This window comes from Neoarius graeffei, chromosome 5, assembly GCF_027579695.1.
Source record: "Neoarius graeffei isolate fNeoGra1 chromosome 5, fNeoGra1.pri, whole genome shotgun sequence".
Classification (NCBI taxonomy): domain Eukaryota; kingdom Metazoa; phylum Chordata; class Actinopteri; order Siluriformes; family Ariidae; genus Neoarius; species Neoarius graeffei.
Window position 1 is genome coordinate 35,626,051 of NC_083573.1, and position 16,073 is coordinate 35,642,123.

At 44.7% G+C, this 16,073-nt stretch overlaps 1 protein-coding gene and 1 long non-coding RNA gene across 2 annotated transcripts; both read left to right on the plus strand.

Moving 5' to 3' along the window:
* The first annotated feature begins 277 nt into the window (after positions 1-277).
* Positions 278-4,033, plus strand: LOC132886249 (uncharacterized). The gene is made up of 15 exons (XM_060920807.1): positions 278-623; positions 761-850; positions 969-1,038; positions 1,210-1,313; positions 1,402-1,674; positions 1,846-1,939; positions 2,072-2,139; positions 2,272-2,490; positions 2,608-2,646; positions 2,769-2,894; positions 2,984-3,061; positions 3,178-3,300; positions 3,401-3,478; positions 3,553-3,636; positions 3,851-4,033. Exons 1-15 carry the CDS (start codon positions 531-533, stop codon positions 4,031-4,033), a joined length of 1,722 nt encoding a protein of 573 aa, XP_060776790.1. The 5' UTR covers positions 278-530.
* Positions 4,034-13,291: 9,258 nt separating this feature from the next.
* Positions 13,292-14,436, plus strand: LOC132886661 (uncharacterized). Its single transcript, XR_009654718.1, has 3 exons — positions 13,292-13,548; positions 13,676-13,741; positions 13,838-14,436. It is a non-coding gene; the product is annotated as an uncharacterized LOC132886661 (long non-coding RNA).
* Positions 14,437-16,073: the final 1,637 nt, after the last annotated feature.

Below are 16,073 nucleotides of genomic sequence, written 5' to 3' on the forward strand. Positions count from 1 at the left end.
TTGGTGATAAAATTCTGCATATTTGCTGAAGTTAGTAGTATTTTATTTGTGGGGGATATTTATAGTGTTTATAGTGTAAGTATTTGTCTTGAGGGGGGAAAAGTTTACTGATAAGTCAACAGGCACTGCTCTGTGCTCACTCTCTCTCTCACACACACACACCATGAAAAGTAAACATGTTTAACGTGTGTTACGCTGTTGGATTGTTGCTCACAATGAGTCGAAGTAACAGAAGAACATTTCTATTTTTATTGCAGGTTTTCTTTGATTTGTGATCAGAGGTTTGTACGTACTTCACGACTGAGACTAATCATCGCCCTCAAGACTCATCGCACTCAAGTCATCCTCAAGACTCCCGGAGCAGATTTGTTCACACTCACACCATCACATTTTATATAAAATATATTAGGTTATCTTAGATAATTTAAGTTAAGTAGTTAAGGTAGGTTAGGGTTTAGGTCACTTAAACTTTGCAAGAAGTTTTTTCTTTTTTTTTTTTCTTTTTTTTTTTTTGTCTTCTGTCCAGCAGGATGCCAAGGAAGGGGAGGAGGTCTGAGGCGGCCAGGCGCCGATGGAGTAAGCTCGACCTGGAGGAGCTGACTCCCTCCACTTTCCCCCTGAAGGTATTTACACAGTAGATAAGCTTCTGTGTCACAACTGTCTGCATGAAAATAACTGTAGAAATGTCACATCAATCGCTTTCTTTTTAACTGCCAAGTTCTGTATGTCTGCCATGTCTTTGATGTTAATGTTTCATCAGACGGTGTCCCCCCCGGCCGGAGAGGAGCCTTCCACAGGGTCGAGGACCAGGGAGACCCACCCCCCCTGCTCCCGAGCTCCAGTCAGCAACGTATGTTCATATGAGACATTGTCTGAGGTTTAATGTATTTTGTATTACTTTTTAAATTTTTATTGTATTTTGTTTGAACTTGTCTTTGTCTTATGCTTATTATTTTATCTTTCATCAGTTGGTTGGATCTTCACCCCCAGCCAAGCCTTTCTGGAGCACGGGAGATGTCCTTCCCAAAGTTCGGCCATGTGAGTATCCACCTGTTTTATCCCTAAATGATCAATAAATTAATTCATCAATATTAAGCTTTTTAAACTGGTTTTTTGTACTGTTTTACTCGTATAAACGAGTGATTTCTTGACATTTCCTGGTTTTTCATTTAAATAATACCGTTATCTGCTTTGTCTTTTACTAAACAGGCCGCGGTACCGGGTTCCGCCATCGGGTGCTGAGGTGGCCAACTTCAAAGCTCACAGGACGGAGCCACAAGTTGGTCATCCCGCCGGAGTCTCCTGACAAGAAGGTGTTATTGTCCAGTTTATGAACAAAGCAATTGATCTTGAGAGGAATTAATGATTTTCATGCTAAAGAAATTTTCTTTGTTGTTGCAGTTCGTTCTGATTGTCGGGGACTCCCACCTGCGGTCCATCGCGGACGGTTTCGCCGTGATGCCAGAGGGTAAGTTCTCGTTTGGCGTCATGTCGACCCCTGGGGCCCACGCTGCTCAGCTGCGGACGGAGGTCCTGCATGCTGATCTTCCTCGGGCCCCTGCTGCGGTCTGTGTTCTTGCCCCCAGCAACAACCTGACTGCAAGCAGGACCATCGAGGAGGCAGCCGTCGACTATGCAAGTTTCCTCACTGCTGTGAGGAGCCGCTGGCCGGAGGTACGTGTTTTTTCATGTCTCTCTTGTCCTGTATTTGTAGTAGTTTGACAACACTAGAGATACGTTTAATCTCAGAGTAATCAATGTATGAGCTTTTAATGTGTAGTTATTGTAATGTGTGATTTTGAATGAAAATGCCGATTGTTAACGAACATGTTTTGTTTTCTACAGGTTTTTGTGCTGGACTTCCCCCCCCGCCTGCAGGAGGATGAGATGTACCAGGTCCTCCTGCGCCAAGAGTACCACCGCGTGACAGCTCGTATGGGTGTGTAAAAATATCATGTCAATAAAACAAGAACAAGAAATGTACTTAATGTCTGTGACATAGTAATGAACATAGTCATAATGCATGTGTGGATGTTGTGATGACTTATGTTTTTCGTTTTTATATTTTTAGGTGTGAGGTACTTCTCTGTGGCGGAGCACTTCCCCCTTACGCGCTTGGAGCTGTGGAGCAGAGACGGCGTAAGTAGAATGTCTGTGATAGAAAAAGTCTAATTTGTTATAATTTCTCGTGCTGACATGAACCAGTCAACACGAGCTACTTTTTGTAGTTGAACTTTGTCTGTAAATGGATTTGTGTTGTCATGTCTGCAGGTTCACCTGAGTGACCGTGAAGGGATGGGCATCCTCACCCAGCTGCTGTGGGCCGCGACGGAGCAGTTCCTCAAGACACCACCACCACCTCCCCCGGTGTCTCCCACTCCTTCACAGCCACTTGGGAAGGTATCTCCTAAGCTGGTTGTGAAGGGCGAGGTATGTGCTCCTCTGTCTCCTGACCCCTTCCAGTGGAAGGTCGTTGGTCGGAGAAGCAAGGTTAGTAAAGTTTATTATATTGTGTGTTTACATGTTTTTGGGTACATTTTGGTGAACGGGTTCACAGTTGTAATTAAAAAGCATCTATTTAATCAAATGTGATGTGAACTTTCCCAGTCGCAGGTTCCTGGTCAGGCCAGCGTGGCGCAGCAGCAGGTGAGTGACTTTTTTTTATTTTTTTAACAATAAGTTAACTGGTTAATATTTAAAGTTTTGTATATTTGACCAGACAAATATTCATGCGGGTGTTTTTTTTTTTTTTTTTTTGTCTTTCACAGGAGGAGTCCTTCCTCCCACTGAACCCAGTGTGGTTCAGTAGCACGATCCTTCGTGCTGTGGAGGAGGTGTCTCCTTCTCGGCTGTCTGGCGTGGAGGACTGCAGGTCTCCTCCAGCGAGCAAGAAGGTAAATTGTCTGACGTCTCTTCTCGGCTGTGTTCTAAAGTTTCTCCTTGTTCTACAGTTACTGATGCTATGTTTTATTTGATGGTGCAGGTGGCCTCCCCAGCGGCAGCCAGGCGTCGTAGGACCTCAGAGAGACGCCCCCCCCACCACCAGTCTCCTGTGAACACCGTATGTTACACAACTGACACACACAGTGAATGTTTACAGTTGACACGGTGTCTTCATGGAGACATAACTAGACTGTCTGTCTGAATTTTGATGTATTTGTTCTCGTCTGTCGACAGCTGGTTGGATCCCCTCCAACCAGGCTGTCACAGAGACTGGAGGACGACGCCCCCTCCAGCCCGGTTCCTCGGTCCAGGACCACGGACGGACCATCCCCCCGCACCCAAATTTCAGTGACCAACGTATGTTACTCTCTGCCACAACAGACACAATCTCACACAGAACACACATTGTGTTCACTGAGACATGAAGTTTAACGTGTTTGTTCTCGTGTGTCAACAGCTGATGGAGTCCCCTCCAGTCAGGTTGTCCTGCAGTTTGGGTGATCCGGAGACCCCCTGCTGTTCCCCGGTTGCGAAGGTAAATATTATTCCTATTAAGTAAAGTTCATGATGTCATTAAAGTCTTCATTTTATCAAATTATTTGTTTTCAGGTGCCCAGGATGAAGACTCCTTCACCGGCTGGACCATCCAAGACCATTAAAGATGTGGCCCATCAGTCTCCTCGCCCAGCTAAGGTATTTACTCCACAGTTGACACAGAATGTTTACTGTAAAATCAGTTGTAACTACATTAAACTGGTTCATTTAACATCTGATAGCATTATCTTTCTCTGCACACAACACAAATGTCAGTGAGAAATTGAAATACACTTGGAAAACTTTTCTTGTATCAACTTGGTGCGTTGTCTCCTCATGTCCAAATATTAATTGGAGTTATGACTTATCACAGACATGGACACCATTTCCCTCATTGACTTCCTGGCCCTGGATAATCGACGATGGACTCTCCAGCTCCCCTGGTAAAGAGGTCAGGACATTTACATTCGGGTTTATCGTGGGTTTAATAAAGTGCTTGTGTGTGTGTGGTTTATTTCAACTCAAATGCATAAAAAAACCTTTAAGGAAGAAATAATTCAGAGTAGTATAATCTAAACAGTTTATGGTTTTATTAATTGTTTAAAGATAAACACAAGTAATGGTACAGAGGTTTTCTAAATATGATCTTGATAAACTTAAGTTAATAATACTGGTCAGAAAACCTCTGTACTTGTAAAGTCAACATCCTGCAGTGTCAGTGTGGTGAAGGTAGTAGCCTCCTTTAAAGGTCCTTTAAATCCTCCTTTAAGGCCCGGTCACACAGCACTCCGCGTCTATATCACGTACAAAAAGATACAAAAATCAGGTGGACGTGGTCGTAAGTGGTAATTTTTGGTCAATTTTGGCTTTGCCGTGCTTTGTACGGGGTATGGCCGTCGGCGGCTGTTTCACTGCTGCAGCACTGCCAAATCACGGGTAACCGCGGCTCAGCGTCGTTGGAAGAGCGGCTTGCTGTGCATATAAAAGCGGTAGGATATGTTGAGCCTGTATCAGTTGGTTCTGTTGGTGCTGGAGCATTAAGATGAGGAGATCACAGCGTTGAGGGTTCATGTTCACCCCTTGACATTTAGACTGCAAGTGCCGAGGTCTCAGAAAATTACGGTATTTACATGCCGCAAATCAGAAGTGATGCAGAAGTGATTAGACAGTGATCAATCGAATTTAGAACTTGTTTGAGACGTCGTTTAACGGGCTTAGACAGTGCTATGTACGCGGAAAAATCCATTTCTCAGTGATAAGCCGCTAAACACACGCTATATCCCGTGATACCAACGCGTAACACCCGTCCGATGACCGTGCTCTGCCCGTGATAGACCGCCAAACTTTCGCGTCTTACCACGTCTCCCCAAGTTTTAATAACGGCCGGGACACTGATTATCACGTGTTTTTCACGTGTGTTGCACGTCTTTACCACGTGTGCCGGCCGTGGTTGTCCGCGGTCTAAAGTTTTGAGCAGTCCAAAACTTTTTGCCGCGTCTGACGCCGTTCCGATTTTCCCCTGCGTCCTGTCACGTCTGTATATCGACTGTAACACGTCTTAACTTCGACATCAACACGAACAACATCGTCTGCTTCACGGGAGAGCACTTTTTGACGGGTTTTGGCCGTGATAAAGCCGTAAAGCGCTGTGTGACCGGGCCTTTAAACTTTATTCTAGAAGACCATGGGACAAAGGAGAAACCACGATGGTCTCAACATGTTTAAATTTTAAACAAGGAATAATGTAATGTAATGTGTAGCCAAATATACTTGCCATAACATGTAAGATTGTGTCAGCTTTTTTATAGATTTATTTAATTGATCTGACAAACTTGCTGAAAACGTTCTACAACAGTTTGTAATGTGATTAGTTACGACTGCTGCTATTACTACTAGTAATAATAAAGTTAACAGTATTAATAACAATGCTGGCAATAATGGGTAGTAACTACTAATAAGACTAATAACTAATTGTGACTAACTTAGTAATAATTAACCTTTTAACATCTTTACAGGTGAGCGTCAAGGTAAGTGTGACGGTAAGTGGGGGTCAGTCTGTTGTTGTTGTTGTTAGGGCTAGCCACAGTCAGGCAGACATGAGGTACAGTGATTTCTCTAGAAATCATCAGTGTTCCTGCATGTCCCTGACTTTTCTTGCGTTTGAGAATGAGGGTGGTCACTTTAACACGGCTGCCCTCGATAGAGTGCTGGCACAGGGAGATTCACTGTACGTAGCAGTGAAACAACAGCTGATCCTGGAGAGAAGATACAATGATGACCATCTTAGCGTTGAGGAAATGCCAAAACAAGTCCTGACAGACACAAATATGTACAATGTCCATATGTCCGACATTAAATGTGGACTCGTCAAAGCCAGCAGCAACGGAAACCAGGGTCTCCTTTCCCTTGCTGAAGAGCTTCAGTGTCTGTCAGGTCATGTTAGGCATGCGTTCATCATTGTATCTCCAGAGGTTATTGCAGTTTTCCGTGACAAATCAGGGAGGTATGGCGTGTTTGATTCACATGCCAGAAATTCAGCAGGTCTACCAGACCACAACGGAACTGCAATCATGAAGACCTTCACTGAAATCAGTGACCTGGCTGAGCACCTGCTCAAACTCTTTGCCGATCGTGGACCTTTTGCCACCTATGAGTTGGTGCTTGTGTCATTTGAAGCCGTTGGTTCCAGTGAATGTCTTCAGCAATCGTTGGTAGAAAAAGTCTCCAGGACAGCTCTCCCTCCAACAAACGAAAATATCTTAAAACTCGGTAAAACCCAGCGACAAAAGGCCAGAAGAAAAAGTAGCAGCAAAGAGCAACATGCACCAGTGTGCCATGTTGTCAAAAAAAAAGGAAGCTCGGTATATGAAAAAAATAAGTATGACAAGTGCCCGGAATTTGGAATTAAAAAAATGGAAGCAGACAAAAAATATTCACAAGACAGTAATCATAGGAAACGACGGTTATTGTCTTTCAGACGTTATTATTTAAAAGTTCAAAGAAAAAAGAGCGTATTAATTATCCAGAGATATAAGGAAGATCCTGCTTTTCAGAGTAGACAAAAACAGTACATTAAAGACAAGTATAAGACGGATCCTGTTTTTCAGAGTAGACAAATAAGTTATATTAAAGACAAGTATAAGGTGGATCCTGCTTTTCAGAGTAGACGAAAACAGTACATTAAAGACAAGTATAAGGCGGATCCTGCTTTTCAGAGTAGACAGAAACAGTACATTAAAGACAAGTATAAGGCGGATCCTGCTTTTCAGAGTAGACAGAAACAGTACATTAAAGACAAGTATAAGGCGGATCCTGCTTTTCAGAGTAGACAGAAACAGTACAGTAAAGACAAGTATAAGGCGGATCCTGCTTTTCAGAGTAGACGAAAACAGTACATTAAAGACAAGTATAAGGCGGATCCTGCTTTTCAGAGTAGACAGAAACAGTACAGTAAAGACAAGTATAAGGCAGATCCTGCTTTTCAGAGTAGACGAAAACAGTACATTAAAGACAAGTATAAGGCGGATTCTGCTTTTCAGAGTAGACAGAAACAATACAGTAAAGACAAGTATAAGGCAGATCCTGCTTTTCAGAGTAGAAAGAAACAATACAGTAAAGACAAGTATAAGGCGGATCCTGCTTTTCAGAGTAGAAAGAAACAGTACAGTAAAGACAAGTATAAGGCGGATCCTGCTTTTCAGAGTAGAAAGAAATTGTATATGACGACAAAGTACATATCGCACCAGAGCTTTAGGCAAAAGAAAAAGGAGCGTTTCTATGCTAGGTACCACAGTGATCCTGAGTTTAGGTTACGCTGTATCAAACGCTGTAGCCAGCGCAGAGTAACCAAACTGTCCACAGATGCTACTTTTTGCATCTTTAGCAAGATGCAGAGGGCATTAAGGATCAAGCGAAAATATAGGAAGCTAGTGCCCCACACCCCCCGCCATTCGCAGGCCATGATTAACCCTGTGATGGAAGCCACCATCACAGCATTTCGCGAGCTAATTCGTCGTGGACCAACGTGCGTTTGTACGGTGTGCAACAGAGCAATGTTTCCTAATCAGGTTAAATTGTGCAATAGGGGAAAGTACACCCAAAAACCCAGAGTGGCCGCAGCCTGCTTAACAGGCAAGTACGTCCATTTTTGTGACGACGACTGCTCTGAACATTGCTCTGTTGCACAAGAGCGACTGCAGGAGTGGATCTGTAACACATGTGACAGCCACTTGAAGAGAGGACGCATGCCACCAATAGCCACCGCGAACCGACTGGAGTTGGCACCGATCCCCCCGGAGTTGGCTACGCTCAACGTGCTCGAGAGGCAGCTTATTGCCAAAATACTGCCTTTCGCCAAGGTTATCGCTCTGCCCAAAGGACAGCAAAAAGCAGTCCGCGGAGCTGTTGTGTGCGTTCCATCGGAGATGGAAGCGACTGTCAACAGTCTCCCAAGACCCAGATCGGAAGCGCAGCTACTTCAAGTTAAGTTAAAGAGGCGCATTAACTATAAGGGCTACCAGCACTTCTATACTGTTAACATGAAAAATGTTTTAGCTGCCCTCGCCATGCTTAAAAAGATGCATTCTGAGTATCAGGATGTATCCATTAACGACAGCGCCACTTTTGACGAGTCGGTCGATCAAGACGACTCGCAGCACAATGTTGCTGATGCTGCCCAGCCGGAGCAGCATCAGGGAGACATTGAGGCTGGCATAGACCTTGAGGAGGTTTTTAGTAGTCAGAACGACCCGGACCCCAATAGACGTCGTCAGCCCAAGGAAGCTGACGAGGAGGAGGAGGAGGAGGAGCTTAGACCTGGCCTGACTCTGGACACGTGTATGCAGCCGCCTGACATCGCGCAGGAAATTCTTACGTATGGCGATGGAATATTTAGCGTTGCCCCCGCCCAGGGCAACAAACCAGTAGGGTTCTTCGCCATACCGAAACTAGAAGCCATGGCTTTCCCTGTGCAATTCCCGACAGGAGAGAACACACTGGATGAACCCAGAACCTTCTCGCTCTCGCCTAGCATGTATTTTAATTGCAGGCTGTTTGCTGCTGATACACGTTTTGCTAGCGACCAAACGTATCTTTTCTTTGCGCAGTTTGTCACAGAGACGCACCTGGCGACAAACAGCATGTCGATTCAAATGCGCAAAGGCAGGTCCAGAGCTGCAGATGGCCGTCATATTAACAACCTCATGCTCCTGGACCGAGACGAGGTGCAACGGCTCATTATGAGCCAAGACGCAACTCGGTTTATGCAACCTCTTCGAGGCACCCCGGCTTATTGGACAAAAACGCTCAAAGATGTCCACGCCATGGTCCGGCAAATTGGCAAACCCACGTTTTTTGCAACGTTCTCCGCTGCCGAGATGAGATGGCCTGAGGTCGTAGAGGTCATAAATGCTCAGCAGGGAGAAATAGGGGACTTTTCAGAGCTCGACTGGAAAGCGAAATGCGACATTCTGCGGAGCAACCCCGTAACGGTGATGCGCATGTTTGAAAAGCGAGTCGATGCTCTGATGACCAACCTTATCCTCTCACCAGCACAGCCCATTGGTGAAGTAGAGGATTACTTTTATAGGGTTGAGTTCCAAGCTAGAGGAAGTCCCCATATACACATGCTGATTTGGATAAAAAACTCACCCAAATTTGACGACGCCTCTGACGACGAAGTAGCAGCGTTTATAGATCACTACATCTCATGTGAGATGCCTGACCCCGAGACAGACCTGGAGCTCCACGGAATTGTCTCGGAGGTTCAGGTGCACAGCAGGAACCATTCCAAGTCCTGCAAAAAAGGCAACGTTGCCTGTAGGTTTGGCTTCCCTAAACTGCCCGTGGATGAAACCTTCATCACTAGGCCCCCCGTTGTTCGCCCCTCTGGAGTTTTAGACGAAAACCAAGACGAGGCTGCTGCTAGAGAACGTAGGGAGAAGCGGGCAATCGCTAAGAAGCGAAAGAAAGCCAAAGCCAAGCTTCAGCAAGTTAGAGACTTGCTCATGGATGCAGGCGCTTCATTTAGCAGCTTGACGGAGTTGCTCGACCGATGCGGTTTGACGCGTAAGCAGTACCGTAAGCTCTTCGACCGCGCCGCGAACAGCAACGTCGTGGTCCTGAAGCGGCATCCGAATGACTGCTGGGTTAATCAGTACAACCCAGACCTGCTTCGTGCCTGGAACGCCAACATGGACATTCAGTACGTCGTGGATGACTACAGCTGCATCATGTACATGATGTCCTATGTGTCGAAGCCAGAGCATGAGATGACTCAATTCCTTAAGAACGTCATCAAAGATGTAAAACAGTCCAACGTAAATGAGCGTGACGAAATGAAGCAGATTATGCAGGCCTATGTTAAACATAGAGAGGTCAGCGCTCAAGAGGCTGTTGCTCGCACCTGCAGCTTGCGTCTGAAGAGGTGCTCCCGCTCCGTTGTGTTCCTTCAGACCGACGAGGAGGGTCTGAAGATGAGTCACCCTATTGGCAGACTCAAGCAAATGGAGCCGGGTTCGGAGGAGGTGTGGATGTCGGGCCTGCCTGACAAATACGCCTACAGGCCTGTCGAGCCGGAGTTCGAGCACATGTGCATGGCCGAGTTTGCGTCGGAGTACAGGGTGCTGTACGGGCAGCAAACTGAAAGTAGAAGCGGCATCCCCCTCTTACACGACATGGGCTTTGTTCAGAAGAGGACTGGGAAACCAGCAATTATTAGATTTCCTCGCTTCTCAGAGCAGAAAACACCTGAGAAGTTCTATAGAAGACTGCTCAAGCTTTATCTCCCACACAGATCCGATGACGACCTGAGAGATGAAGCACACCCGACTTACGAGCAGTTTTATAAGTGTGGCCAAAAGTATGGCGTGCGTGTCCGAGCCATCGTAGACCGCAACAAACAACGCTATGAAGGTCAAGGTCGGAAGCTTGACGAAGCGTTGGAACAGTATCGGGTGCATGGCCCTATAGTTAATGAATTGGACTGTTATGCGCCTGAAGTAGAGGCAGACCGGTTAGAGTGTCTTGCAGAGCGAGAACCTGACGATGAGCGTGAAGACCAAGAAGAAGTTCCTGAATACGAAGTCAAGAAAGACGGGAGGAGCTCCATGCCTAGGATAGAAGCGCCGCAGTTGAGTCCAGACTTTGTGAGAAAAATGTATCAAAGTCTGAACGAAACGCAGGCTTCTATCTTCTACAGCATACGTCAGTGGTGCTTTGAACTTGTGTGGGGTCATGACGTCGAGCCGTTTTATTACTTTTTGACCGGGGGAGCTGGCTGTGGTAAATCGCACGTAATCAAGTGCGTTCACCAGGAGGCAACGAGGATTCTGCGTGAGCTCCCCAGATTCCGGGACCATGCAGACATGTCCCAGCCTGCGGTGCTGCTGACCGCCTTCACTGGCACAGCAGCCTTCAACATCGCTGGCGTAACGTTGCACTCCGTCCTCAAACTGCCAAGATCCTTGAAGCCACCGTATCAAGGTCTTGGAAACGCCCTTGATGAGGTCAGAGCGGCGCTGTCCAATGCGGAGATTCTCATCATTGACGAGATCTCCATGGTTTCCAAAGAGCTGTTTGCCTACGTCAACTGGCGTTTTCAACAGATCCGAGGAAACAAGAAGCCGTTCGGAGGAATTTCTGTCCTTGCTGTAGGTGACTTTTATCAGTTGCCGCCTCCCGGTAGAGCCAAGCCGCTGTGTGTGTACGAGGAGACGGAGTTTGATCTCTGGAAGGATCACTTCAAAATGGTCGTCCTTACAGAGATCATGCGACAGAAGGACGATCGGGCTTTTGCTGAGCTCTTGAACCGCCTGAGAGTGAAGCAAAAGCGCGATCCTTTGAGCAACGAAGATAGACGGTTGCTCACACAGGCAGTGGCCGACATCAAGGATTGTCCAGTAGATAGGCTGCATATATATGCCACCAACAAAGAAGTTGACCGTCACAACTCCGCCACTGTAGCCTCCCTCCACGAGGATGCCATTGACATCGCAGCTCAGGATTACCGTAAAATGCCTACGACCGGCTGCATGACGATGGTGTTCGCCGTTAAAGGTAACCAGCGAGACTTGCCTGACAACATAATGGCTGCTCAAGGAGTACGCGTTATGTTGACCAGGAATCTCGACGTGGAGGACGGAATTGTTAACGGAACATTCGGAACCATCTCGCACATTGTGATGACGGAGCGCGAGCCAAAATATGTAAAGTTGATTGGACTCCAGCTGGACAATCCCACAGCAGGACAGAGATTCCGCAAAAAGATCTTGGGTCCCTCAGACAATCTGGCCTATATTGAAAGGTCTGAGGAGAACCTGAGCAGCAAAAAAGGCGTTGTTCGTCGCCAGTTCCCCATGAAGTTGGCTTTTGCCTGTACGGCCCACAAAGTACAAGGCATGACGATGGCGTCGGCGGTTGTGTGCCTGAAACGCGTCTTCGAACCGGGCATGGCTTATGTAGCTCTAAGCCGCACAACTTCGCTGGGAGGTCTGACCGTCTGCGACTTCGACGAGAAGAAGATCTACGCCGACCCCGAGATAAAGATGGCTATGGAAAGTATGCCTCGAGCGTCTTTCCAGAGCTGTAGACCGTTGTTGAGTTTTCTTCAATCCGTGCAACAAACTCCAAAGGTTTTGACAATTGTCCACCACAACACGCAGGGTCTGCCATGTCACATGGTGGACCTGAGAGCGCATCATGAGCTCCAACAAGCGGATGTGCTTTGCCTTACAGAGACACATTTGTCGGGGTCTTCTGTAGCTGAAATTTTTCAATTGGAGGGGTATGCCATGTTCCCACGTAGCAGACAGCTGTCTTACAACAGCTGTGTGGACATGGCTAAAAAAGATGGAGGTGGAGTTGCAGTGTACTGCAGAGACTATGTGCAAGCAGAGCCTCGCAGGTACATGCAACAGGTCACGGATTTGGAGTTTGTTGTTGTTAAAATCAAGGCTCCGGTCAAAGTACTATTGGCGACGGTTTACAAACCGCCAAATTTTCAATTAGGAATCTTTCTCCAAAATTTGAAAAACCTCTTGGACTCATTGGCCATTTTAAATCACCAGCCCATTGTTGTTTGTGGCGATTTTAATGAGGATCTTCTTTCGAAAGGAAAAAAAAGCATCAAAGACTTATTTCAGTCCAGAGGTTACACTCAATTAATTAAAGAGTCCACCACCGAGAAGAACACGCTGATTGACCACATTTATATTTCACATCCTGATAAGTGTCTTCAATCAGGTGTTCTCCAAACGTACTACAGTTACCACAGTCCGGTTTATTGTATTTTGACCGACTAAGCCTCTCTAGCCAACACATGATCCATAGAAAAGTTCGAGTTTCTGTATCCTGTAAGGTGTGTGTGTGTGTGTGTGTGTGTGTGTGTGTGTAATGCATATGTAGTTTCTAGGCACTCCTTGAGCCTGGTCAAGGAGTAGTTTATCGTCACTGTTATTGTACTCTCTCTGTAAAGTGTTAATTGACCTTAATTTTTTTTTTGTAAAAAAAAAAACCTTCACATTGTTTCATTTTGTCATAACTTGTCTGCGTGGGCGTTTTTCTTATTTAATTGTTTTTCATATACGTGTTTCAGGTCACTCATTCAGTTTGTTCAATGAGTGCCCAGTTTTTCAATTGTGTAGTTTTAAGTTATTGTTAAGACTAATAATTGTAGTGGCATGTGTTGGCTGGAAATGGTTGAATCTTATGTAAATGCAGTGTAATTGTATTTATTTATGTAATAAAGGGCTCCGCATTATCTTGTCATTTACTGAGCTGCTGAGAACGGCGGTCAATTTAAAATGTTATGGAATTGGCTTAGCTAATGTAATGTAATGTTATGTAATCTTGTATTGTAATGTTGCTTTATGTAAAATCAAGCTGAATGTCAACAAGGTCCATCACAAGGTAAGTATCTCTCTTCCTTTGAATTATTCACTCGCGTTTGAGTAATGTAACTAAATCCCCCTCCCTTTCTCTTCTTCAGGCTCTCTACTGTCCATGTTCAAAAGCAGGAGTATCTCACAGCAGAGTGAGGAGGAAATGAAGAGGACCACAGCTGATCTCGTGCCAGTGGGGACAGCAACCGATCACAAAAAAGCAAAGAAATATTTCATAACTTTTGAGCAATGTTTTAACACAATGCATTGAAACCTGTAACTTATGTCTTGTTGTTTTTTTAATCTGGGAACATATGTAGGATGAAGACCTCCAGAAGACTATAGCAGCTCACTCTCCAGTGAAGACAGCAACCCAGCAGAAGAACGTAAGGGATATTTAGCATTGTATCTTCATTGATTTGAATATCAAACAACACTTTGAAAAGTGCACCTGACTAATGAATACTGTTTTAATGTTACAGGAAGAACAACAGACTCAGGAAGAAGATCTCCAGAAGATCCCCCCCCCCTTTTATCTTTAGTTTCCTGATTGGTTCGGTTGTCTTGTCTGCTTCTTAGATTAGTTCTCATTGTATTTAGTAGGGAGGATACACACCAGGTCCTAGGGCCTGTGATTAGTTGACCGGTAGTACCTAATCTGCTTTTTGTTGCTACAGTAATGCTTTTATGTCTGAGGACTATAGTTGACTTGTTAACTTGAGTGCAGTCCTAAAGTTTCCATCAATGAAACTGTCTTCATGTTAAACTGTTCATGTTGTTGTTGCCCAAATGAGGATGGGTTCCCTTTTGAGTCTGGTTCCTCTCGAGGTTTCTTCCTCATGTTGTTGTCTGAGGGAGTTTTTCCTTGCCACCGTCGCCACAGGCTTGCTCATTGGGGATAGATTAGTGACAAAATTAGCTCATGTTTTAAGTTGTTCAAATTCTGTAAAGCTGCTTTGCGACAATGTTTGTTAAAAGCGTTAGACTTATGTTGATTTTTGCTGACTCATCGGGTGTTTTTCAATGCCTTGGTTGTTTGCTTGTGTTTTATGGAAAAATAAACCAAATATCTGCTGCAAAATGTCTGTTTATGGTTGTTTTATTATTGCTTGCTAGGTATTAGCATGTTAGCTAGCTGTTAGCATCGTAGCCTCATAGTAATTCACACATTCACACAGTACAGTACTCCTCCTGTGAAAGACAAAAAACCCACATGTATATTTGACCAGACAAATATTCAAACTTTAAATATTAACCAGTTAACTTATTGTTAAAAATAAATAAAAATCTCACCTGCTGCTGCGCCACGCTGGCCTGACCAGGAACCTGCGACTGGGAAAGTTCACATCACATATTTGATAGTCCTGGTAAGCTTTTATATTGGTAAAGTTGTTTATAGGACCATTTCTCAGTGTCTGTTTTTTTAATCAATAGTTTTTCAGTAATAACTTGATGTTTAACATCAATTTTGTAGCCTCATAGCAAGTCACACATTCACGGCCAGCAAACATGCGTGACCAAATTGCTTCGCGCACTGCATCCTCTCACAATTTCCCCCGGGGAATTGTCCCGTCTAGTGTTATATTTGTTACTCTTCCTACACAAATTTTGATTTCGAGTAACACAATAACCGTACGTCGCACACAGACAAACAATGTATCAAAACGTGCGGCTTGATCGGACTCGCTATGCTATTACTTTTCTCTATAGAATACGATTTTTTCGCGACGTAGTCGCGAAAAAATCGTCCAAAAAAACCCCATTCATTTCTATGGAATTAATTGAAAAAAAAGCACTTTTTCAACGTTTTTCAAACGTCCGCTGCTCTGTCATGCTTTCACCTAGAGACGTGATTCAAACTCTAAAACGTAGGAAAACTTCTCCTCTGTGGATCTGGCATTCAACTTTTCTGCTAGGTTCTACACTTTCGGATCAGTCCCGGGTCAAACGCCATGTGGTTTCTGGGAGAAAATCCGGCTTTTGAATGGGTGTCTATTGCGTTACACACCAGTGGACCTCGTTAAGGTCAGAGTGGAGAGAGGTTCAAAAAAAAGGTCAAACTTTCTCGCTTAAACTCTGTTTTCAGCCACAAATTTCACTCTACAGACATGATTTTCTCAAAAGTAGTAGGAAAACTTGTCCTGATTCACACAATGTGTCTACCTAAACGATAGGATTTACGGTTTTTGAATGACAAGCCTCAAAGTGAGGAGAGCACAGGTGAGCGGCCTCATTGACTCCCAGTATAAACGTTGCTGAAAAGTCACTCGTTTTTAACTCCCTGTAGCGTCCTCATTTTTAACAATACAAACAAAAAAATACATCATTTTATTCAGGAGACCCTTCTAGCGCTCACTGTGAAAGAATTTTGTGAATAGCTGCTTCCGTTGTCGAGTTATTTGTCATTGTTCGAGGTCTGGTCCGTAGTAAAACACAGCACAATATTCAAGACCTTGTGTTTCTTAGCTCATTGACTCACATTATAAACGTGAGTGAAAAGTCACTCGTATTTAAATCGCTCTAGTGTCGTTATTTTTAAGAGTACAAACAAAAAATTACATCATTTTATTCAGGAGACCTTTCTAGCGCTCACTGTGAAAGAATTTTGTGAATAGCTGCTTCCGTTGTCGAGTTATTTGTCATTGTTCGAGGCCTGGTCCTTCATAAAAAAAACAGTAGAAAACTCCAGCCCTTGTGTGTCAGCCTCACCTTAGCCGC

Coding starts and splice junctions, on each gene's coding strand:
- LOC132886249 (XM_060920807.1), top strand. CDS start 531: ATGCCAAGGAAGGGGAGGAGGTCTGAGGCGGCCAGGCGCCGATGGAGT. Junction 624..760: donor CCTCCACTTTCCCCCTGAAG/GTATTTACACAG, acceptor ATGTTTCATCAG/ACGGTGTCCCCCCCGGCCGG. Junction 2,895..2,983: donor CTCCTCCAGCGAGCAAGAAG/GTAAATTGTCTG, acceptor TTGATGGTGCAG/GTGGCCTCCCCAGCGGCAGC.